The sequence below is a fragment of the Toxorhynchites rutilus genome, chromosome 3, assembly GCF_029784135.1.
Source record: "Toxorhynchites rutilus septentrionalis strain SRP chromosome 3, ASM2978413v1, whole genome shotgun sequence".
In the NCBI taxonomy this organism is placed as follows: domain Eukaryota; kingdom Metazoa; phylum Arthropoda; class Insecta; order Diptera; family Culicidae; genus Toxorhynchites; species Toxorhynchites rutilus.
In genome coordinates this window covers 279,735,679-279,758,806 of record NC_073746.1, presented here as the reverse complement: position 1 = coordinate 279,758,806, position 23,128 = coordinate 279,735,679, and the positions used below count along the sequence as shown (strand labels likewise).

General features: G+C 41.0%; 3 protein-coding genes across 7 annotated transcripts in view; 2 read left to right on the top strand and 1 right to left on the bottom strand.

Moving 5' to 3' along the window:
* Positions 1–53: 53 nt before the first annotated feature.
* On the top strand, positions 54–1,223 carry LOC129777774 (very-long-chain (3R)-3-hydroxyacyl-CoA dehydratase hpo-8-like). 2 transcript variants are annotated; one of them, XM_055784257.1, is made up of 3 exons: positions 54–343; positions 441–517; positions 590–1,223. In XM_055784257.1, the coding sequence occupies exons 1-3, from the start codon at positions 325–327 to the stop codon at positions 1,079–1,081; spliced, it is 588 nt and encodes a 195-aa protein (XP_055640232.1). In that variant the 5' UTR covers positions 54–324; the 3' UTR covers positions 1,082–1,223. The 2 variants fall into 2 exon arrangements, with proteins under 2 accessions (XP_055640232.1, XP_055640229.1); XM_055784254.1 differs by having other exon boundaries at positions 57–343; positions 400–517.
* Positions 1,224–18,780: 17,557 nt separating this feature from the next.
* On the top strand, positions 18,781–20,101 carry LOC129779843 (very-long-chain (3R)-3-hydroxyacyl-CoA dehydratase 2-like). Its single transcript, XM_055787583.1, has 3 exons — positions 18,781–19,075; positions 19,138–19,258; positions 19,338–20,101. The coding sequence occupies exons 1-3, from the start codon at positions 19,005–19,007 to the stop codon at positions 19,824–19,826; spliced, it is 681 nt and encodes a 226-aa protein (XP_055643558.1). The 5' UTR covers positions 18,781–19,004; the 3' UTR covers positions 19,827–20,101.
* Positions 20,102–20,179: 78 nt separating this feature from the next.
* LOC129779844 (60S ribosomal protein L30) overlaps positions 20,180–23,128 on the bottom strand; it is a 269,784-nt gene continuing 266,835 nt past the window's right edge. The window contains exons 1-4 of one of the 4 annotated variants that reach the window (XM_055787584.1): positions 21,108–21,202; positions 20,977–21,030; positions 20,766–20,911; positions 20,180–20,481 (exon numbers count right to left, since the gene is read on the bottom strand). In XM_055787584.1, the coding sequence (XP_055643559.1) occupies positions 20,295–20,481; positions 20,766–20,911; positions 20,977–20,997 (354 nt within the window). In that variant the 5' untranslated portion in view covers positions 20,998–21,030; positions 21,108–21,202 and the 3' untranslated portion in view covers positions 20,180–20,294. Of the gene's footprint in view, positions 20,482–20,765; positions 20,912–20,976; positions 21,031–21,107; positions 21,203–23,128 lie in introns of those variants that run through there. The other 3 variants (XM_055787585.1, XM_055787586.1, XM_055787587.1) reach the window with 3 other exon arrangements.

The window sequence follows — 23,128 nt, the reverse complement described above, 5'->3', positions numbered from 1 at the left end:
AATTTTTTTTTTGACAACCAATTTGAATCTATTTGTGACATCCCTAAGTTCATTCACCCAACAGATGTAGAAAAATGAATTTCGCGAATGTTTATTTCATGGATTTCATGCGCAAAGACTAGTGATTTGTTATGCAAGTGTAAAGTCAATATTTAGATATCAACTTGCCGGTAATCAATGCGAGAGAAAGCGTTTCAAATGCTGGTTCTCCGATCTATTAGAAATTTCCTGGTTTAGTGATCGTATCGTGATATCAAGATTGCGTGATGGCGATTGAAAAAAAATCACATTCGGCATTTGTGAAATCTTATTTAATAATCTACAATGCCGTGCAATTTATTGGGTGACAATTTACTACTTGAAAAATTAGGGTATGTTCTCATTTTGAATGCATTTTAGATGGTTCTATATATACATACAATTCGTCGGTCACTTCTTAGCCGGCCAACCATCGAATAGCCTGTGGGACAAAGTTGGTTCAGTTACGTACTTTTTTCAACTGCTTACAATTCTTGAGGTATGATTATTATCTGTGCTATATCATATGTATAAATTTAAACTCTGTTGTTTCGACCCAAAATCCATTCAGTTTTTCCACGCCGTGCTTCGCATCGTTCCAAGCAATCCGCTAATAACTCTACTGCAAGTTTTTGGTCGCTGTCTGGTCGTAGTTGGAGCAATCGATGCAACTCCGACCGGCAAAATCTCCCCCGGCCTCCCGATAGCTCTGTTTTGCTGGAGTCTAGCCGAAACTGTTCGCTACAGCTACTACGTGATGCATTTGGTATTGCCCAAAGTCCCCCACTTCGCGACATGGCTCCGCTATACCATCTTCATTCCGCTCTATCCGGCTGGGTTTTTTGGCGAGTTGTTGTGCTTTTACTGGGCCCAGAGCTACATTCTAGAGACGGACATGTGGAGCATTTCGATGCCGAACCGAGCCAACTTTAGCTTTTCTTTCTACTACTTCGTGTGGATGATGGCCATCGGATATCTACCAGTGTTTCCCCAGATGTATCTGCATATGTTGGCTCAACGCAAGAAAACGTTGGCTGGAGCCGAAAAACAGAAAACTAAATGACTGTCATTTACCACGAATCATTTGGTTTGAATTCACGGTACGGACGGTTAGTCCAATGAACCAACCGATAAGAAAAATGGCACGATGCATCTAAGTTGCGTCAAAAATTATTTTTGATACATAAATTAATCCTGTTATGATATTTCTCCACCACGCAATCATTATTTAATATCACATCCTGTTATGCATCAACCTGTCTTCATTGGAATTGTGGAAATCGAACCACGCTTTAGGTTGCTTAGAAACCGTTATATGACATCAATCACATTGCATCAATGCTGTTTCTAGCCATTGAGATCGTTTAGAAACACATCGCAAGAATGACTAAATTCGATTCTTGAATTTTCCAGCGTTTTCACGGAAACTACTAAAAGCTATTTTTTATTGATTAGAACAAACATAATAGACTTTATTTCATTATCGACTTACATTTGGATGGCTCATCTTTAGTTCAAATATTTTTATTGTTTTACGCTCGTATTAAATTTAATTCTTCAATTGGATTCAGTCGAAATATCGTTTCGCTATTCTCTGTCATTTGTATCTTGTCAGATTTCGACGACTCACAAACAATCGACTGTGGGAACTAGGTGACTTGCTGATTCTTCCGTAAACGCCACAACATTCGTAACACTGGTCAGTTCATACCGGATCCGTTTTACTAGGACCCAGGTCTAACACAGTTTTGCTACCGACCTCAAAAGAACTGGAATAGTCTGTACTCATTCTTTACGCACTCGTCCATTTGGACCGCCAAATGCGTCCAAAACTCGTCCTCAGACCCAGTCATCACGTCTCTTATCATCGATTATAGGGCCCTATTCTATATGACGAGACGAACAATTCGGCGGACGAGCGTGTTCTCGTCTCGTCTTCTAGAATGGAGCCTATTGAAATAAGATGTGAGGCGTAACAGCAAATAACATGGGGAAGCTTCATGGGTTTGCCTACCGATGCCTGAAGTATAGGTCATCTACTATTGCTAGAAGATTCCCTTATGATTTGTACACTCTACTGCCAATGCACGTGCGGTACCACTGTTGGACCGTCCAAAGCTAAGTAGACAGGGAAAACCATTCACGAATCGCTGCCCGTAAAAACCCCGTCCCGTTGTACCGCTCGGTGAGCTCCCCTTTACCCAACAACTAATCCACGTAATGGCGGGTTTACATTAGGGAGATCTATAGCTATAGATGGATTTATTCACGTGAAAATAGGTGTAAACGGGTGAGAATAAATATGATACACTTATTCGAGGTATATATAACTTGAATAAATTCAGCATATGTAAACGCTTGTGAATTTCTCACTGGTGAGAAATCACTAAAGTTGGATGCAGTTCTACTTTAGGTGAATAAATTCACCGAAAATATGAATAAAAAATAGTGTAAACGGTTGATGCGATTTCTATAAATCTCATCATATTTCTTCACATGAATATATCACTAGTCTAAACCCACCCTAAGAATCGTGATAAGGTGCGGCACTAATTCCCTTCATAGGCGCTGAGCTCCGTTGCAAGCACTAATCAAGGCGCTTATATGAATGTATAACAGGTGAAGCAACATCATCACTTCAATAAGAAGGGGATTACGGTTTGTGGAGCGGGGGTTGTTTGTTTTGTTATTGCTAGGGTACGCCATTTTTGCATTTTCACATGCGAGAGTAGTGGATGAACTGGATGAGAATGAAATTCTACAAAATCATCCCTTCTTTTTCACATAAATTCGTGAAAGCCGAACATAGTAGGCATCATTCGAATAAGCGTCGTAACCGTTTGTAGAGAGCCGCCGGCAGCTGTTTGTAAATAATACCGACAGCAATTCCAATATGGTTGAAAGTGCATTTCATATGATTGTTTCATCTGGTATATATATGCGCCTTGGCACTAATTACCGTAATATGCTCTGAAGGTGTATAAGCGTAAGAACACACTGGACGGCTTCCCCGCGCGGATTTTGCAATGACAGACCGCCGCGGGGCCTCGATAATGGAATGTGAATGAGATAAAACACACAAGGCGGAGCGGGTACGGCCGGCTCTAAAGTCACTGTTGTAAGGTTCCTCATTCTCTGCGGTGGCTCGATGGAGATGATGCGCCGCAACGGTTTTGTGATAGTATTAGTGTTTATGCGGTGCACATGAAGCAAGGTAATAGTTAATGTACTATCGGTGAGCCAATACGTGAAAATCACTCTGCGGTCATGTAGCTGCGGATTCTCGAATACTACCCAAATTATCGAGAAATGCAATATTTCAGACGTGTGCGATCAACTTCTTTCTCCCTCTCGCTCAGGTAAACATCCCTCTTCCGTTTTCCACCATTCTGTCTTTATATACCTCCCCTCTAATCCGCTTACTGTCCAAACAGTTGTACCTTGTACCATAGACTCGTCTTGCATCCGTCTATAAAAATATGATAATGGCCGCTAGTGAAGCCGTCGAAAGCCGCTGATTGTGTTTTTCATCGAGCTCCTGCTGCGACTTGTCATTGCGAGAATCGCGCGGGAGAGCCGTCTAGTGTGTTTCCACGCTAAGCAGGGTGGCCAGCGAACCGGGAAAACCTGGAAAACCGGGAATTTGAAAATGACCCGGGAAAACCGGGAAAAAACCGGGAATTTTAAAGCAAACCGGGAATTTTATAATGTTGGAATCAAACACTCGCGTCTATATTTAAAACCAGTATTGTACTGTGTTTTTCGTTTGCTCTGTACATGGAATCAGTTGTATTAGTTCAAGGCGTTATACGCTTTCTCTCATCTCACAAATACTTGAAGCGACGGAGCAGATAATGGTGTCAACTCATTGAAATGAATGGATGTTTTGTTTTTCTCTCATTTGACCTTTCCATTCATTCGCATCGCGCTACGCAGCTGATTCATTGTGAGCGCCAATCTAACGTCAAAAAATTCATACCAACTCACTTCACAAGGTTGGCATTTGATGTAATCTTGTCTGTGTGCGTTTTATAGTGATGTACTGGATTGGCGTTATATACTGATGCATTGACTAGCATCGATTTGCGGCCATTTTGATTTTCCATTCATTTCAAGAGGTTCGTTCAGTGATTCAGTTGTGTTAAGTTTGCTCGAGATAATTTTTGGAAATTTTTGAGAAAATGTCAACCAAATTTTCTACACGCTATAACGAACTGTTTCCGTGGTCCGCAGCGGATCCGAAAGACCCGAAATGTGCTCGTTGCGCATGGTGCAATAAATCTTTCAAAATTGATTCCATGGGCCGTGGGGCATTGCTCAGCCATGAGAAGTCGAAAACCCACCAGCAGCAGATTGTGATTCGCAGAACTAATTTGCCTATTAATTTTTCTGGCAAAAAAGGTATAATTAATGTATAATCAATAAATATGTATGTTTAATAATTAATTGAAATTTATTTCTAGATAACAAACGGAAGGAATCTATTGAAAAAGACGGACGTGCCATACTTCATCCTGAGCCTAGCAATTCCTCCAGTGCGCCGGCTCCGATTGCTGAGCAGTCATCCCGGACTACTGAAGCCGTTATGTCTAAATTCTTAGTCCTGGAACAAGTAACGTCAGCTGAGATACTGTGGACTATGGCATGCGTTTACAAGCACGTTTCATTACGCGGTGCCGGAGAGTGCGCTGCGCTATTCAAATTAATGTTTCCGGACAGCGCTATTGCGGAAAAGGTAACCCTCGGAAGAACCAAGGTAGGCTATCTAGTGAACTACGGATTGGCACCATATTTCACCAAGAAGTTGCTGAAAACTCTACTAGATGTCGAAGAAATAGTACTCGGGTTTGATGAAACGTTGAATAAAGTCTCACAGAAGCAGCAGATGGACATTTGTGTTCGGTTTTGGAACAAGGAATCCAATCAGGTGGACACGCGATACGTTGGTTCAGCTTTCTTGTCTTCTACAAGAGCGGTGGATCTCCTCAGTGCACTGAAAAGTTGTTTCAAAACTGAGCCATCCATACTGCTGAAAACAACCCAAATGTCCATGGACGGCCCACATGTTAATTGGAAGTTTTTCCATGATCTTTCAGCTGATATTCAGCAGCAAAATTCTAAGCAAATTTTGAATCTTGGAAGTTGTGGCTTGCACGTAGTGCACAACTCGTTCAAGGCCGGAATGAAAGATACTAAGTGGAACATTCAGGGCTTTCTGATATCACTCTACTGTGTTCTGAAGGACATTCCGTTGCGGCGAGCAGATTTTGCAGCGGTAGCAAAGACAAGCATCCTACCCCTAAAATTCTGCGGTGTGCGGTGGGTGGAAAACCGGAGTGTGGCTGAACGTGCCTTGAAAATGCTGCCCGGCTTACGTAGATACATTAAAGCTGTGAAAACTCAGCAGGAAAAACGTATGAAAGAATCGGATCCGAACTACAAACGAAGCTTTCCAGCTGTTTACAAATCTAAGCATTTTTCTGTATTGACAAATGCATTAAACGATCGTTTGTTTGAAACTAAGCTGAGCTTCTTCATTCAAGCAGCATCAGCTATTGAACCCTTCTTAACCGTTTTCCAATCGGACAAACCAATGGCACCGCTTTTGTTCGAAGAACTCATTAGTTTGATTAAACCTGTCATGCAAAAATGTCTAAAAGCCGAATGCCTCAACGTAAAAACTAAGTCGCTGATTAAAGTTCCACTGACTGAAGACAACTTGTTACCTGCGGCACAAATGGATCTAGGATTTGCTGCCAAGGCTGCTATTAAGAACGAGTTTGCGAAAGGAAAAATTCCTGACAAGGATCTTCTGTTTTTGCGCATGGAATGTCGTTCTTACTAGGTTGGATTTCTCAAGAAGATGTTCAATCGTTCACCATTATCGTACCCACTGACCAGATATGTTTCGTGCCTCAGTCCCAGTGTTGTATTGAGTTCAATGGATGTTTCCAAAAAGCGACTAGAATATTGCCTTGATGCCTTCGTCCAGAAAAACCATTTGACTGGATTTACTGCTGAGAAGATAAAAAATGAGTTTGATGTCCTCTCCGAAACAAAATCTTTTAAGCCGTTGCGATCTGCATGGCGGGTAGATGACCGACTAGATAACTTTTGGCGGCATGTGATTTCAAGCTGCGGCAAAGATTTACCAAATCTGGAAACTTTCATCAAAAAAGTTTTAATTTTGTCACATGGGAATGCGGCACTCGAAAGAGGCTTCTCTATTAATAAAGAATGCTTAGTGGAAAACTTATTAGATGAAAGTTTAGTAGCACAGAGGACCGTGTATGATGTAGTCAGCGTGGCTGGCGGTGTAACCAAAGTATGCATCGACAAAAGCCTTATTTTGAGTGCCCGTAACGCCTATGCACGATACGTCGGGAAGTAGCAGAAGAAGACACGAAAAAGGCGAAGAAGCGAGAAATGGATGACCGAGTTAAAGAGCTAACTGCGAAAAAAGCAAGGTTGCTGGCCGATACTGAAAAGGAGGCAGCGATTATTGACGAACAGATTAAAGATTTGGCAGGATAAGTTAATAAGGTAAAGTTTTATATATCGCAGTTCATTTACATTTTTTTTTACTATTTTGCATTTTATTTTTGTAATACCCTGCATTTTGTTTCAGGTCCGGTTCTCATTTAATGATTCTACATTTGTGCAGAGGAAAAATCATGGAAAGTTTTCATACCATTGGCATACAGACAAAACCACAACAAAAATGTATTTTTTTTTGTAAATAAACAATGTTGAACTTATTTATCACTGCGTTTTAAAACCGGGAATATCATCAATTTTTAACCGGGAAAACCGGGAAAAAACCGGGAATTTGATTTAAGAAATTCGCTGGCCACCCTGTATAAGAGAGAAATGTGAGCTGAGGGAGAGATGTGATATTGCAGTGGTATTTGTTTACCGCGTTAATTCGAAAATCCGCGAAAAAAAACCTGGGTGTAATACAAGCCTGGTGGCCAAAACTAAATCTCAAATACTCAGCATCATTGGCGTTGCCACCAGAATTCGATATCAACAGAAATTGTGGAGTGTAAGTGGCGGTGGGTCGGACACACTCCACTTTATTCAGCGCGGCGAATGACGTGAGGTGTCTCAAGTCACGGTGTTTCCACAGGTGAATGGGGTGACTGTAGTTTGTCACTTAGGTGAGATTTGAAGTCGTGTCCTCATATGTTATCGACCCAGGTATCACGTAGGAGCTGAAAAGTAAGGCTTCCGCAATAAAGTGATAAATTTTGCTATGTCACGTAATTCGCCGCGCGGAATTACGATAAAGGTTCTGAAATATAAAGTTTGCATATTTCTAATATTGTTTGTCTCTGTATTCTTGGTAAACTACGAAGTAATGCCTTTTTTTAGATAAAAAGATTATATAAAAGGATTTCTAGGAACTTCCTTTTATTCTTCTTGTTTTCTTGTCGATATTGTCCATTATAAAAAATACGAGGGGTTGTATCCGAGACTCGACCGCTTAGAACGTAGGACTACGCAATCTTTTTTTTTTAATTTGTTGGTTTATCATTTCGGATATTATTTGATAATACGTCGGAATTTCATAAATAACTCTTTAGTAAAAGGTTCCGGAGACCTTGAAAGGAATTAATGGCTTGCGTGGTTTTGTAGAATCATTTCGAGTAGAAACAATTTTTTCTTGCCTTTGCGAGAACAATACACTAATTGGTCATATGTCGCATTTTGTTGTTTATATCAATGCACGCATTGCGCTGAGTATTTAACGAGATGCACCTTCCGTGCATCGCCATTTAACAAGCATCAAACATGCGTCTAACAGATGCACACAGCTGCAGCGATAAAAATGAAACATCGCGAGAATGACCGTTTATGAAAAATCGTTTCTCCATTATCGGTCAGAACCGTCAACAAAGCTAGCTTGCACTCTTCTCTTGTCTCTCCTGCTTTGCCATGGCTCGGATGGTTGGTATTAATTGCAATGCCAGATGTACTTGAAGTGAAATATTCGCTAGCGTTCACAGCACATAACCGAGCAGAATAAGCGACCTTTGTTGTTTAGAGCATAGAAAGATTCTGAGAATTTTCCTCAGAGGAGATGCAATACTTATACGCTAGCGACATCTCACTTAGTATACAAGTTTCTTACCCTTCGTTGTTTCTATTCTAGCGGCTTCATAAGTTGCCCGTTATTGACAGCTCTGTTCGGGAAAGCACACAAATGTATGGGGAAATAGGAATGCTTCCAATTTTCATCAATTTAAACCATATACAGACTATGGGTTTCTAATGTATAGCATATCAAACAAATCTTAGAAAAATTCCGATTCGATTGATATACAAATCGTTAAAATCCGTTCGCAGTGAAAATAGTTATTAACGTTAACTTTATTTCATAAAAACGTGACCTGTTTTCTGATTTGGCACCCTTAATGTAAGACGTAGTCCTACGTCAAAAATATCCCCGAAACTGTTACTGTTAAAAATTACCAAAAGCCACCGATTAGTTTATAGTTTACTGTTTACAATTTTTCCACAAGTGAAATTCTTTCACAAGTGTTTATATGTATGACAATCATATTTAGCGAATAACTATACGAAGGTCAAACATTTATATGCTTTTGAACGTATGAATCTAACAACGAATATATCGACGAATAGTTAATATATGGATCCGTTTAATCCAGTTACAAAAGGGACTGAAATCAATTGAGAATAGTCCGGTAATGATATTATGCATTATATTCAATAAATATTCCACGCCACTAATATTAATTTATACATTTCAATGAACAATATTCTAAAATAGGAAAAAAGGTTTTTGTCCAAAAAAGTTACACCTATACTCGCGTCGGTGTGTCAGACTGAAAGTGTTAAAAAAGTGGTTCACGTCTCTTTTGTACCAATACATGTGATACGCTAAACGATGACGAACGACGAATAACGAAGCTAGAATTGAAGAAAGAAAGAAAGAAGATTGCAAAGTCGTAGTGTTGATATTTTCTGAGAAATGAATGAATTATTGATTTCTCGGTCTGACAGACCAATGCGCGAGTATAGGAGTGTTAACGAAATGGCGATATTTTTGACGTAGGACTACGTCTAACCGGAAGATATAGGGGGTGAAATGGAAATCTAGGCACTGAACAAGTAGGAAAAAATGCAAGATTTGGAACGCTTATAACTCGAGCATTTCTCAATAGATCGCAAAGGTTTTTGCATCAATTGATAGGAAATATATCTACGCATCTATCATAACGAATAACATTTCATTTTTCTTGAGATAAATAATTGAATAATTGTGAAATATCAAGCATTGTCCAAATACACTATGTGCCCATTTTTGATTGGTCCATTTTGTGCTCCTCAAATCGTACCGACCAAAACGGGCAACCAGAGCAGCAGCGAAATAGAATGAAGCACGATTGGAAAGGAAAAAGAAAAAAATGAGGGAAACATTGGTCGCAGTCTCACACATGCGTAATTCTCGAGCCAGCCAGTCAGCTTAAAAATCCCCTCTCCGCTGCCGTAACGATCATTCTCATCCGAACCGTACACCACATCGTTTCGCATCACCTCACATCAACAAACCAACACAAGCAGCCATGGTTGGATATGGCAAAGGAGGAAAAGTGAAGGGAAAGGCAAAATCCCGCTCGAACCTTGATCTGGAGTTCCCGCTCGTGTTGATCTGGAGTTCCCCGCAAGGGTAGCTAGGTAGCTAGGTGCACCAGTCCACCTAGCCGGCGTTATATAGTTTCGGCCGCCGAAGTGATCGAGTTAGCTGGCAAAGCTGCTCGCGACGATAAGAAAACCTGCATTCGGAACAGAACACATTCGGTTCGGTGGACATCAAGACAACAGGCAGTTGCAGCGAGTGGCGAGTGGCAAACGCAATCGCAAAACGGCATCAGGTAGCAGAAGAAAAAAGTTTGTTCTTTATACAAACTGCTTTGGTGGCAAATCCAGAACAAGGCGGCTTCGAGGGCGTTCGAAATGGTTTTTTTCAAAACCACGAGTACTAAGTTTTCTAAATTGGAACCATTCCATAAAACAAGGCGCTTTTCAGGGCCATTAAACCTTCCAAAAAAGAGTTTAGGAAATAAAGTTCAATGCTTTCTAAAACATTATCCAAAATAATAATAAAACACAAATTGATGTTTTCATAATTTGTTTGCCAGGATCTGATGAGTATGTGAATTTGGCAGTTGTTCTGAGCTTATTGATAGTTGGGGACTTTCCTGATTATTCAATTTTCACCAATTCTTAAATTGTTTCCAGATTTAAAGTACAGTAATCTACAATTAGTTCGACATTTAGCTAATTGGACGGACATGTAATGCGACTTATTTAGTTGGACATTTTTGTAAACATAGAGATCCAAATTATGACCCCACATTGAAAGTCGACACTGTACCACTGTCATCGCAAATGTTCAATTACAGGTTAAAATTACCTCCAATCCGGCACTGAGTGGTGGTAATGCGACGTGCCATTGAATGTAATTTACTGTAAAATATGTCACAAGTTGGATGGGAAGAAATTTTCCAACTGTGAAAGCTGTGGCGAGTGACAACAAATCGCTAAACAGGAAGGTTTAGCCGAACAAGATGGGGATATCGAGTGTAACAAAACAATAAACTCTTTAGACTTTTTGTGATCCTGAAAAGGACCTTTTTTAGTCTGTATGTGAATCCAACGAGCGAACAAATCGTAATGAATGTATTTTTTTGCCATCGCTCCCTTTTAACGCTCATTCGTTCGTCTCGTTGGACCCGCCCCTTTGGCTGAGTCTGCCGATTTGTCTCTATCCTGTGAGTGTGTACCGCTAGAGTATAAAACACGCGGACCCCAAAAAAATATCTTATTTTCTTTCAAACCGTAAACCCGTGTGGTTGTACGGCATCGGCATCGTGTACTCAACAAAGGAGGAAAAGAGAAGGGAAAGGCAAAATCCCGCTCGAACCGTGGTGGTCTGCAATTTCCCGTAGGTGTATCCGCCAATTGCACCGGAAAAGGTTGCTAGGTCGAGCGCGTTAGTACCTGTGTACCAGTCCTCCTAGCCGGCGTTATATAGTTTCGGCCGCCGGAGTGATCGAGTTAGCTGGCTTAGGTGCTCGCGACGATAAGAAAACCTGCATTCGGAACAGAACACATTCGGTTCGGCGGACATCAAGACAACAGGCAGTTGCAGCGAATGGCGAGTGGCAAACGCATTCGCAAAACGGCATCAGGTAGCAGAAGAAAAAAGTTTGTTCTTTATACAAACTGCTTTGGCGGCAAATCCAGAACAAGGCGGCATCGAGGGCGTTCGAAATGGTTTTTTTCAAAACCACGAGTACTAAGTTTTCTAAATTGGAACCATTCCATAAAACAAGGCGCTTTTCAGGGCCATTAAACCTTCCAAAAAAGAGTTTAGGAAATAAAGTTCAATGCTTTCTAAAACATTATCCAAAATAATAATAAAACACAAATTGATGTTTTCATTATTTGTTTGCCAGGATTTGATGAGTATGTGAATTTGGCAGTTGTTCTGAGCTTATTGATAGTTAGGGACTTTCCTGATTATTCAATTTTCACCAATTCTTAAAATGTTTCCAGATTGAAAGTACATTAATTTACAATTAGTTCGACATTTAGCTAATTGGACGGACATGTAATGCGACTTATTTAGTTGGACATTTTTGTAAACATAGAGATCCAAATTATGACCCCACATTGAAAGTCGACACTGTACCACTGTCATCGCAAATGTTCAATTACAGGTTAAAATTACCTCCAATCCGGCACTGAGTGGTGGTAATGCGACGTGCCATTGAATGTAATTTACTGTAAAATATGTCACAAGCTGGATGGGAAGAAATTTTCCAACTGTGAAAGCTGTGGCGAGTGACAACAAATCGCTAAACAGGAAGGTTTAGCCGAACAAGATGGGGATATCGAGTGATAACAAAACAATAAACTCTTTAGATTGAAGATAATTTTGTGATCCTGAAAAGGACCCTTTTTAGTCTGTATGTGAATCCAACGAGCGAACAAATCGTAATGAATGTATTTTTTTGCTATCGCTCCCTTTTAACGCTCATTCGTTCGTCTCGTTGGACCCGCCCCTTTGGCTGAGTCTGCCGATTTGTCTCTATCCTGTGAGTGTGTACCGCTAGAGTATGAAAGCTGTCCCCTTTGTATAGTCCTACGTCACTCCGGTTATGTCCCCGACATTACCCACCCGTCTTTTTTGTGAGAAAAAGGCGTTTTTGCCTTAAAAATCTTTTCGTCTCGATTTTTAAGTCAAAAACGCATTTTTCTTACAAAAAATATCGCCATTTCGTTAAAAATAAATATTCACCAAAATATTATTTTTGAAAATATAAAAAAAAAAATCCTACGTGCGATGACAGGAAATTTAGTGGAGAATTTGGGAAAAACTATTTCATCAAAATCGGATGGATCGTTCCGGAGGTAGAGCTCCCACCAGTTCGCAAAACATGGTTTCGAGAAAAACGCGTTTTAAATTTTGGATAAATTTAATTCGTTTACTAGCTGACTAGTTTACTAGTTATCAATACCTTCAAACATTAACGTTTTCTTACTATGAGCAAGTTCATGGGTCCAATCGCAGAACTGTTCATTGATTGATCTTCTAATCGACCCCGTTGAATTTACCTTTTACTATAAAATTCCTAGTACTTCTACCAAAACTCATCATTATAATATCAGATTATTTTCAGGCACAACTCTTTTTCAAGATTTTTCAACCACTTGCAAATAACATGTTTCTCTGTTACATGAAATAAATGTTTTACACGGAAAATATGATAGAATAAAGACAGCCCTAAATCGGACAATTCCTTCCTCGAGTTCTGCTCTTATCAACACATCCGGTGATCCTTTTTTTGGTATAGATAGAAGAAGATATAGGAGTGCGTTTCATCACATTAAAATCCATCTCCAGTTTCGAACAAAGATCAATTTAGCTAGCGCAAAAATCAAATGGACTAACAGCATTTGTCACTATAAAATTGTAGAACATAAGGGAATTTAATTTTCCGAATTTTCCCTTTTTCCTTCAGAGTTTTCCGAAAATTTTGTCATGTTCGGTTGGAGTATTTTTAGTTGAAATATGTATAATATTTTTATGGTACCCCCTCTCCATTCTAGAGGAGGGAGGGTTGTCATACCATTATAGAAACATTTCTCATACCCAAAAACCCGTACATCCCAAATTGTGCTTGATTAGTTCTCGAGTTATGCAGAAGTTTGTGTTTCGTTTGTATGGCAGCCCCCCTTAGAGAAGGAGAGAGAAGAAGTGTATTCACCATAGAAACGATTCGTGCCCTGTAAAACCTTGTATGACAGCCCACTCTTAGAGAGGGAGTGGAGAGTCTTACCATCGTAGAAACATTGATTGCACCCTAAACCCTCAATATGCCTTATTTGGTTTCATTTGCTTGAATAATTCTCGAGTGATACAGGAATTTGTGTTTCATTTGAGATGAAGCGAAATTTGGTTAGAGAGGGGGGGGGAGTCTAACCAGGATAGAAACATTTATTGCACCCTAAAACCTCTATATGCCAAATTTCGGTTCATTTGCTTGAATCATTCTCGAGTAATGCAGAAATTTGTGTTTTATTTGTATGGCAGCCCCCCCTTAAAGAGGGGGGAGGGGCCCCAAAAACCCCTACATACCAATTTTCATGTTGATCGGTTCAGTAGTTTCCGATTCCATAAGAATCAGACAGACAGACAGAAATCTATTTTTATATATATAGATAGATAGATAATAGATAATAGATAGATTTCACATCGTATCTTCATTCTGCAATTCCTGGACCATAAAACTGTCCTTTAACGCTTTTTTTTTCCCTTGTTGGGTGTGAACCACTGCGTCCATTAGTTTGAGCTATTGTGGTATGCCCCATTTTTTGTACTACGCTTCAAGCTTATCTACTGCTTATTGATGAAGAAGTAGACTGAAAGCTATAGCGAGATAGGTGCCAATCAGGAATAATCTGTTTGATAAAATTTATAGTCCTGATCGGCCTGACACAGACCAAACTTCCTTGGGCTCCAGAATAGCCTTATCAAGGTGTTGAAGTCTGCGTCTTGTTAGTGCTCCGCATTTGCAGAGCAAATGTTCCGAGGTTTTGCTTTCGGCATTACAAAAGCGACAAATATCATCTTGCACTAAACCTATGTTTTTGAGATGGTATTTACTCGGACAGTGTCCTGTTATAAGACCAGTGAATGTGCTGAAGTCTTTCTTATTAAGACTCAGCAATTGTTGAGTAATTTTAATACTCGACGTGATCAATTTTTTTGACTGGTTGAGTTGTACAGCCATCCAGTTGGCCATTACTTCCCGGTCTTCCCATTTCTTCAGCTCACTCTTCAACACACATTCAGAAATTCCACAGAATGGTTCTGGACCAGTGAAGGGTGAGCTTGAGCCGCGTCTTGCGAGTTCATCTGCTTGTTAATTTCCCTCTATACCGCAATGGCCAGGAATCCAGTATAGTTGTACCGAACTTCTCTGACACAGTTGTCGTAAGAGGCAAATGCATTCCCAGACAATTTTTGAATAGCACTTGAGAGCATTGAGGGCTTTAAGTGCTGCTTGACTGTCTGAGAAGATGCAAATGTTAGCATGTCTATAATTTCTTTTAAGGCAGACATTTCTACATTCTATTATTGCAGCTACTTCTGCCTGGAAAACTGTTGGCCAGTTCCCCATAGCTACAGAAATTTTTATTCTGGGACCATACACTCCAGCACCTGTTCTGTTACCCATTTTCGACCCATATATATAGAACAGGATTGAACCATTACGAACATCGGGACCACCCTCATCCCATACTGAACGGGAAAGTTCGATCACTCTGTATGGAATGTCATAATTGGTCCTTGGTTCCATCCAATCGCTGTTCATCTCTGAGGTTGGTCCAACGGGTAAGAGATTCAGGATGCTCAAGTGACCAGTTTTGTTCCCGTCTAATATTTTTTTATATCTTTTTAGCTTTAGAGCGCTTCTATTAGCCTCCAGCTGAACATGTTGACCCAAAGGTAAACAAGTGAAGGATAGCCTCCAATGCCTTTGAGGGTGTGCTTCGCATTGCTCCTGTTACAGCAACGCATGCCAGTCGTTGGAGTTTGTTTAGCTTTTTTATAGCTACAGTCTCCTTAGTCTTTGACCACCATACTAATGAGGCATAGGTTATCCTAGGCCGCACAATTGCTGTATAGACCCACATAACCATTTTTGGTTTAAGGCCCCATGTTCTGCCTATCATTTTAGAACATGTCCATAGGGCAATGTTGGCCTTACTGAAAATTGCATCTAAGTGTGCGTTCCAGTTTAGTTTAGCGTCTAGGATTACGCCTAGATATTTCACTGAAACGCTGAATTTTATTTCCTCTCCTCCAAGATTTAGAGTCTGCAGATGCAGTTTCTTCTTTTTGGTGAAAGGAACAATTGTTGTTTTTGAGGGATTTATGCTCAGACCTTCTTTGATACACCATGATTGTGTAAGGTTTAAGGCCATCTGCATCCTGCTCGATATCACATCGTCGAATTTGCCACGTACCATTATGACTAAATCATCAGCAAAACCCACGGTTTCGAAACCATTCACCTCCAAAAAAATCAGAAGGTCGTCAACCACCAGTGACCAAAGTAGAGGTGATAGAACCCCTCCCTGTGGGCAACCTTTCGTTGCAATCACAGATGTCGACGACCCACCCAGCTCCGAGGTGATTTGTCTATTTGTGAGCATGCCTTTGATCCATTCGACTATGCAGTCATCGAAATGTCTTCTTCTCATAGCCTGTGCCATTGATACATAAGAAGCATTGTCGAAAGCCCCTTCGATATCAAGAAACGCACATAATGCAGTTTCTTTTGATGAAAAAGATTTTTCAATTTTAGTCACAAGTGTGTGTAACGCTGTGACTGTGGATTTGCCTGATTGATAGGCAAACTGGTATTTAGATAAAGGGCATTTGGACATGAATACAGACTTTATGTATTCATATAATACTTTTTCCATAGTTTTCAGCAGTATTGATGATAAACTAATTGGTCTGAATGATTTTGGGAGTGATTTATCACGTTTCCCAGCTTTTGGAATGAAGACCACTTTAACGAGTCTCCATGTGGAAGAAATGTGCTCTAGTATCAGACTTGCCTTAAAAATCTCGATTAGAGATGGAATCAGCTTAGATTCTGCTTTTTGAATCAGGGCTGGAAAATTTCCATCTGCACCTGCGGATTTGTATGGTTGAAAGGATCTCACCGCGCTTTCTACTCTGGCCTTCGTGAAAACCATTCCAGCAACTATCTTTGCGACATCCTTTGCACTTTGAGAATTCCTTCGAGAGCATTTCATGTCGCGGTTATAGCTAGGACTGGTATCAGAATGAACCGATGTAGATCCCGGGAAGTGAGTTTTCATCAGTATGTCTAATACTTCTGAGGGAGATTTTGTGAACGAACCGTCGTCCTTTTTGAGGGAACCTAGCCCGTTCGAGTGGTCTTTTACAAGAGTCTTGCTTAGTCTTGCAACGGTTGGGGTACTTTCAATGCTTTCGCAGTTATTTACCCAAGATTTTCGTTTAGATCGTCTTAGTTCTCTGTTATATTCGGTTAGGGCGCTCCTATATTGAGACCAATCCGAATTAATTTTAGCTCTGTTGAACAGCTTCCGCGCTGTTTTACGTAGCCGCTCGAGCCTTTTGTTCCACCATGGAACGTTTCTTGTCGAAGAAACTCTCTTAAGTGGACAATTACTGTTGTAGACTGAAACTATCGTATCATTTAATTCTTTTGAAGTTGATTCGAGCTGTTGAATCGACCTTATTCTTGTGTTAAGAGTTTCTGACTCGAGTTCAAGTGAATATCGTTCCCAGTTGGTTTTTCTTGGATCACGATATTCTCTCTGTACTGTCAAGCCACCATCCTATTCGAAGATAATGTGTCTGTGATCAGACAAAGACGCCTCTTCCGAAACGTGCCAGTTGTGTATTTTCGAAGAAATTACCGGACTGCACAGTGTTAGGTCCAGGACTTCTTGTCTGATAGCGTTTATAAACGTTGGTTCATTGCCTATATTGGCAATGTCAATGTTGTTTGAAGAGAGAAATGCTAAAAGACATTCATCTCGACTGTTTATGTCAGTACTACCCCACAAAGTGTGATGAGCGTTGGCATCACAGCCGATGATGAAGTCTTTTTTGATTTCTCTGCAATGATTTACGAACGCCGCAACCTCTTGGGGAGGTGCCTCAGGTACGTCACCAGGGAAATAAGCCGACGCAATTATTATGTCGGATCTTCCCTTGGCGGTTAGTATCTCAACTCTGATCGCGACGATGTCCCTTTGAATGAACTCTGTTATAGGAAAGCAATTAATATTTGCTTTTACTAGAACAGCAGTTCTTGGGGAGTCATGCTTGTCGTCGTAGAATAACTTGCATGAACCAGTATGAATACCAAGTATTCTTCCTTTGTGGACCCAAGGCTCTTGAATTAAAGCTAAATCCATAGCGCCTTCAATAAACCTCCTAGACAGCACGCTAGACGCTGCTTTAGCGTGATGGAGATTTATTTGCAGAACCTTAGTGTTCTGCGTTATTTTCGACCGCTCGTTTTGTTCATTTGGATGTGGATTATTCATAGAAGTCCCACGATTCTCGCGGTAAAGAAGGTCCACTGCATCAGTGACCGACTTAATGCAGCAAGGGCAGACGATACTGTGGAGGGTGCCCTGGTTCTCCACAGGCTCCGTTAACGGCAAGGTTTGAAACCCCCCCCTACCATTCATCCCTCGGCACGGGTCGCTTCACACCTTGGTTTAGGGGTTATCCATTACTTCCTTTCCATAATAACCATGGATAACAGCTATTACAACCATCCTCCTTTTCTGGGGCTTTGGACCCACTGCTCTGGTTTCTCAATAATTTCAGGTTATTATTCGGACATGCACTTATTGAGATCCGTCATTCGCAGGCGGAATTAACGCTTTAACGCTTAAAAGATGATCTTCATGTCACTTTTTTGCCGACAAATTAGGCTCACAAGCATCTCTGGCTGCTTCTGAGTTCCGCATCTCTGCTCGTTCGATTCGTTCCTTATCCGATTCCTTATCCCGCAGAAATTGTTGCACTCCGGTTCAATTTCAAGCTTAAGTTCTTTCATTATCTCCAAAACGTCTCGTAGATCATCATTAAAATTACAGGTTGCTATATTTGCTGCAATTTCCAAAACTTTTGACTTTTGGTGGCACGATAGTAAGCGAGTCAAGTTGTTCGAATCTTTGATAGACAAATGCACATAGGACCAATTCAAAAATCAATCTAGATATATCCATCCATTAGGTTAACTTAGGTTCACCTATTGGCTTGTAACTTCGGAACGGAGCATCGGGCAAACCTCGGACAAAAACTACAGTAAAGTAGACATCCCAGAGAACATTTTAAGTCAGTTTTTCAAGTTTCCATAGTGTACTACCGATTTAAATAAAGGACTGAAAACCAAGTGCGTGCAGTTAGATGCATTCTTCAGTGCCTGCTGTCCTCAGGCATTAAAAAACCTGGGGCTTATGCTAAGAAGTATCGAAACGATAGAAAGAAAGCAACGAGGAAATACTTAATACAACATACAAATGCACAATGCACAATGCAACCTGAGTTAAAACAGGAATCGATGGCAACCGTCCAACATAGCGAAGCTAGACGGTAATGAACATTGGCGTACGTTTGCCTAATGTGTTCATTCGCTGTTCAGCAATGTTGGTGTGCTGGTTCTTTTCGCTGTTGGTCTAAAATCTCGATCGACTCGTATTTACATTTTAATGAACTCAAATTATCCACTGTCTGGTTCAGCAAGTCGTACACAAAGTGATCGTGATCGTCGCGAACATTACGTTGCATTTCCAGTGGTGCTTCCGAAGAGTGGGGTCAGAAGTCGAGTCGAGTGTGTGCCTAAAGTTATATAAAATTACGTGAAATGCCCCCTAAGGAACCGTCTTCATTAGTGAAATTGTATCTTATCCTGTATAATGGTGGGCAAGTTTTGGGGTAAGTGTAGGGGTTTAAAATTACTTGTTTATGACATTAATAACAATTATCGATTTCGCTAGATGGTCCTACATGTTCTACCAATTACTGGCATATTACACGATTGACAAAGGAAGCGGGAAGACCCTTTGGGAATACCTGGGAACCACTGTTATAATTTTCCAAAATGCAGCCGCGCTTGAGGTGAGCTCCGAATAACTTTCACTTCAATGTAAAAGCGTTTTTACCCATCTCTCAAATATCTTTCTACTTTTATGTGTAGATTTTACACGCAGCGACGCGTATCGTCCCAAGCAATCCGGTTATCACCACCTTCCAGGTACTTTCCCGTGTGATGGTCGTCTGTGGTGTTGTGATGGCAACACCGACTGGAAAAACCTCACCTGGTCTTCCGCTAGCGCTACTCGCCTGGACCATTACCGAAATCATTCGGTACGGCTACTACGCACTGAACCTGGTCGATGCCGTTCCGCATCTGCTCATATTCCTGCGCTACACCACTTTCATCGCACTCTACCCGATCGGTGTGACCGGTGAACTGCTGTGCTTCTTCTGGGCCCAAAGCTACGTCCGAGAGTCCAAGCAATGGAGCATCGAGATGCCGAATGCGTACAATTTCACCTTCTCCTATTACTATTTTCTGTGGCTGATTATGCTGCTGTACATTCCACTGTTTCCGCAGATGTATCTGCATATGTTTGCCCAGCGACGGAAGATACTCGGAGGCGGTGCCAAACAGAAGGTCAAATAAGCAATTATCAAAAAAAACTTAATTAGGTTACTTTTGTTATGTTTAATCGGTTTAATGACACCATAATATAAAGGATCATCTCCTGAAGACATGCTGGACAGATGTTTGGTGGAGGATATTCAGACTGAACCAATTTTTCTCACTACTCTCGAAACACCTGACATTTATCTTTTTGTTTCTTATTTTCACCAGCCTTCGTTAACGGGATTAAAGTTTAGCCATTCAGATGGAAATATATCAACTGCTGAGAATTAAAAACTTGATTTGTGGACAAAGTTGTATTCCTATTCATTTACGATGACCTGCATCTATAATCCCGATTGTTGAAATTTCGGATGCTCTAAAAACATACATTTCAATAGCGATTCAGTGAACAACTCACAATACGCATAAATTTATTGGTTTCATTGAATGTACAGAATATTCGTTGAATATCAACAAATACGGCTCAAAAGGGAATACGGCAATCTACTGCTGTCCAGCGGCCTGGGCTTCCGGCAGGGAGCGGATAATATCGGAGTCTCCGGCGTCGGTGATCGACAGGGTACACACGCGGAAGTACTTTCCACAGGCAGTTCCCAACTCAATGTTGTTTCCGTTATAATGGTGAACGCCAGTTTTGGCAAGCATAGCGTAATATTCAATCTCGGACTTCCTGTTAGGGAACACAAATGTGGGTGTAGTTAGCAAACCGAAGGTTTACTCACCGAGAGCAGCGCTTTCCTAAACCTGCACTTGTTTGCTAGCTGCAACAGCTTCGGAACCATCCTGGAGCGTGCCGATTGCGCCTCATAAAGGTCTCACTGATTACTCCATAGATTTCCCCGTGTGTACGTTTGGAAACATACTTCTCAGTTCGACGAACTCCATATGGTTCCAAAGTGTTACAAGTTTGCGATTGCATTGGGAAATACTACTTCTCAGTAATCTTAATTTTACCTGAGGTGTGGAGTGTTGTTAGCAATGATGATAAGCTTGGCCTTGCCCTGACGCAGAGTCTTCAAGGTTTGCTTGTATCCGAGGCAGTATTTGCCGGACTTCATAACCAGAGCCAGACGAGCGTTGATGCTCTCCAAGGCCTTTTTCTGTAAATTTAAAAAAAAATGTATATTACAAAAAGCCACGTGGAACTCATTTCGATGTACTTTACCTGCTTCTTGGCGGTAACCATTTTGATAGCACTGCTCCGAACGTTGAAGAACTACTGAAACGGATGGAGAATCACATTAAATTATGGATAATGTATTTCATATTTGTAAAATTGGAAAACTTAACACTCACGTCTGAACTTGACTGAGACCGGATGATAAAGAGATCGCGCACCAGTGCTGTAACTACCAACTTAATGAAGTGGAATGCTGTTGCGTCAGTAATGTCAGAAATGACATTTTGGCTGCGCGGATGTTTGCCGCAAGGCGCCTAGAAGTGTATCCTAAGGTGGGCCAACTTCCTAAAACCACTCTTCAGTCATATTGGAAGTCTACTGTGTTTTGTTTGTAAACAAAACACAATACGCTAGGGCCGAAGCTCGCTCGTGATCAGTCTGTCTCTTTCACGCTACAAGCAAATAATTCCCCTTCTGCTTTCTTTCGTTCTGTTTTCATATACCACTCCCCTAACCAACTTAGTGACGAAACGGCCTCATCTAGTACCATAGACCCGTCTTGGTTTGCCGTAATGAATATATGTATGTAAATTTAGTAGGTAGAACCAAGGAAAGTGAAGTGGAAGGTAAAACGTAATGTCAGAATTGCCGTTGGGACGTATCCCGTATGTGTGAATTATGCGGGTACCGCGTAAAAAAACCGCGTTAATTGGAAAATCCGCGTAAAAAAAACCACGCAAAAAACCGTGTAAAAACCCTAGATGTAATGAACGAGACACATTGAAAAAAATATGAGCAACACAGATCAATCTGTGCAACTGGCATTCATGCCCGAAAGTAAACAATTATTAATTCTTTAGCAGGTAAATAATAAAATCGTTTTGTTTTCGAATTTCGCTACAGAAACTGTACACGGTAAACGTATTGGAAAGATCATCGGTATCGCAATGGATGATGATCGTAATGGATCGAAATAACAATCGTCCAGTTTGGTGATCGACAATTTACCAGCTCGCTCGTCGGTGTTGGCACAGTTTTCAACTATTGTAAGATGAATAAACCATCCAAATTTATGGAGGAAGGCAATCTGGAAGTCTGGATTTGGATTTTCACACTGCAATCCAAAATAAGGACAAACAATGAATAGCCTACACACCCAAAAAGGGAAAATAATTTCCGAGATCAACAAAGCCTGGGAGCGTTTGGAGAAATCTGAGAGGAGCTGATCCAACAGGAGAAGCTCGAACAACTGACTGCTCGTTTCAACCGCGAGGCAACCATGAGAGAAAACGTGCCTTCGGAAAATCAACGTCTGGTCAGTACCGATAATTTCGGATTCGATCTGGCTGAGTGGAAGCAGCCACCAAGAAGCATAAGGCTTCGAGATCGACACAACGTGTTCAGGCCGTGGTGGCCGTCTGGAATGAGGTAGAAGTTGAACGTTAGCACGATATGGAGGGAATTACAGCTCGTAAAGAAAATGTGTTGCGACTTTGGAACTACTTACTAAAGTTGCTGCGCATTAGAAGAATGCGACTGGAGTACTCCATTCAGTTGCAGCAGAATTTCCAAGAAATCTTCTTCTTGGACTCGAAGGAGGAAATAAAGCAGCGGCTGTTGACCGACGACTATAGCAAGCATCTGATGGGGGTGGAAGAATTACTGCAGAAGCATGCGCATGTCAAGCATGTCGTTCAGAATTCGCAGAAGTTTTTGGAAGATAAAGAAGGTTATTATATACCATGTGATCCTTCCATCATTGTCGATCGTATCCAGCGTTTGGAAAACGCTTACGGCGACGATTATGGCTGTCGAGCATCGCTCGCGTTTGGATGAGAGCTGTAAGCTGTGGCAGTTCTACTGGGATTGCAAACACATTAAAGTATGGGGACTTTTGTTCGCACCGAAATGTGTTACCTAACACAGACTTCAAAACCAAGCAGCGTTAGAGAAATCGGCATTGCAAATACATGAAAGTCGGGGGTATTTTTGTTCCCACTGCAGTGTTTCCCTAACACAGACTTCAAATCCATGGAGCGTGGGGAAATTGGCATTGCAAACACATAAAAGTATGGGGACTTTTGTTTCGACTGAATGTGTTTCCCCAACACAGCCTTCAGAACCAAAATGCCTGGGGAAATTGACATTGCAAATTCATGTAAGTCTGGTGCATTTTTGTTCCGACTGAAATGTGTTT

Coding starts and splice junctions, on each gene's coding strand:
- LOC129777774 (XM_055784254.1), top strand. CDS start 267: ATGGCGATTGAAAAAAAATCACATTCGGCATTTGTGAAATCTTATTTA. Junction 344..399: donor AATGCCGTGCAATTTATTGG/GTGACAATTTAC, acceptor AATGCATTTTAG/ATGGTTCTATATATACATAC. Junction 518..589: donor AACTGCTTACAATTCTTGAG/GTATGATTATTA, acceptor AAATCCATTCAG/TTTTTCCACGCCGTGCTTCG.
- LOC129779843 (XM_055787583.1), top strand. CDS start 19,005: ATGCCCCCTAAGGAACCGTCTTCATTAGTGAAATTGTATCTTATCCTG. Junction 19,076..19,137: donor AATGGTGGGCAAGTTTTGGG/GTAAGTGTAGGG, acceptor CGATTTCGCTAG/ATGGTCCTACATGTTCTACC. Junction 19,259..19,337: donor AAAATGCAGCCGCGCTTGAG/GTGAGCTCCGAA, acceptor TTTTATGTGTAG/ATTTTACACGCAGCGACGCG.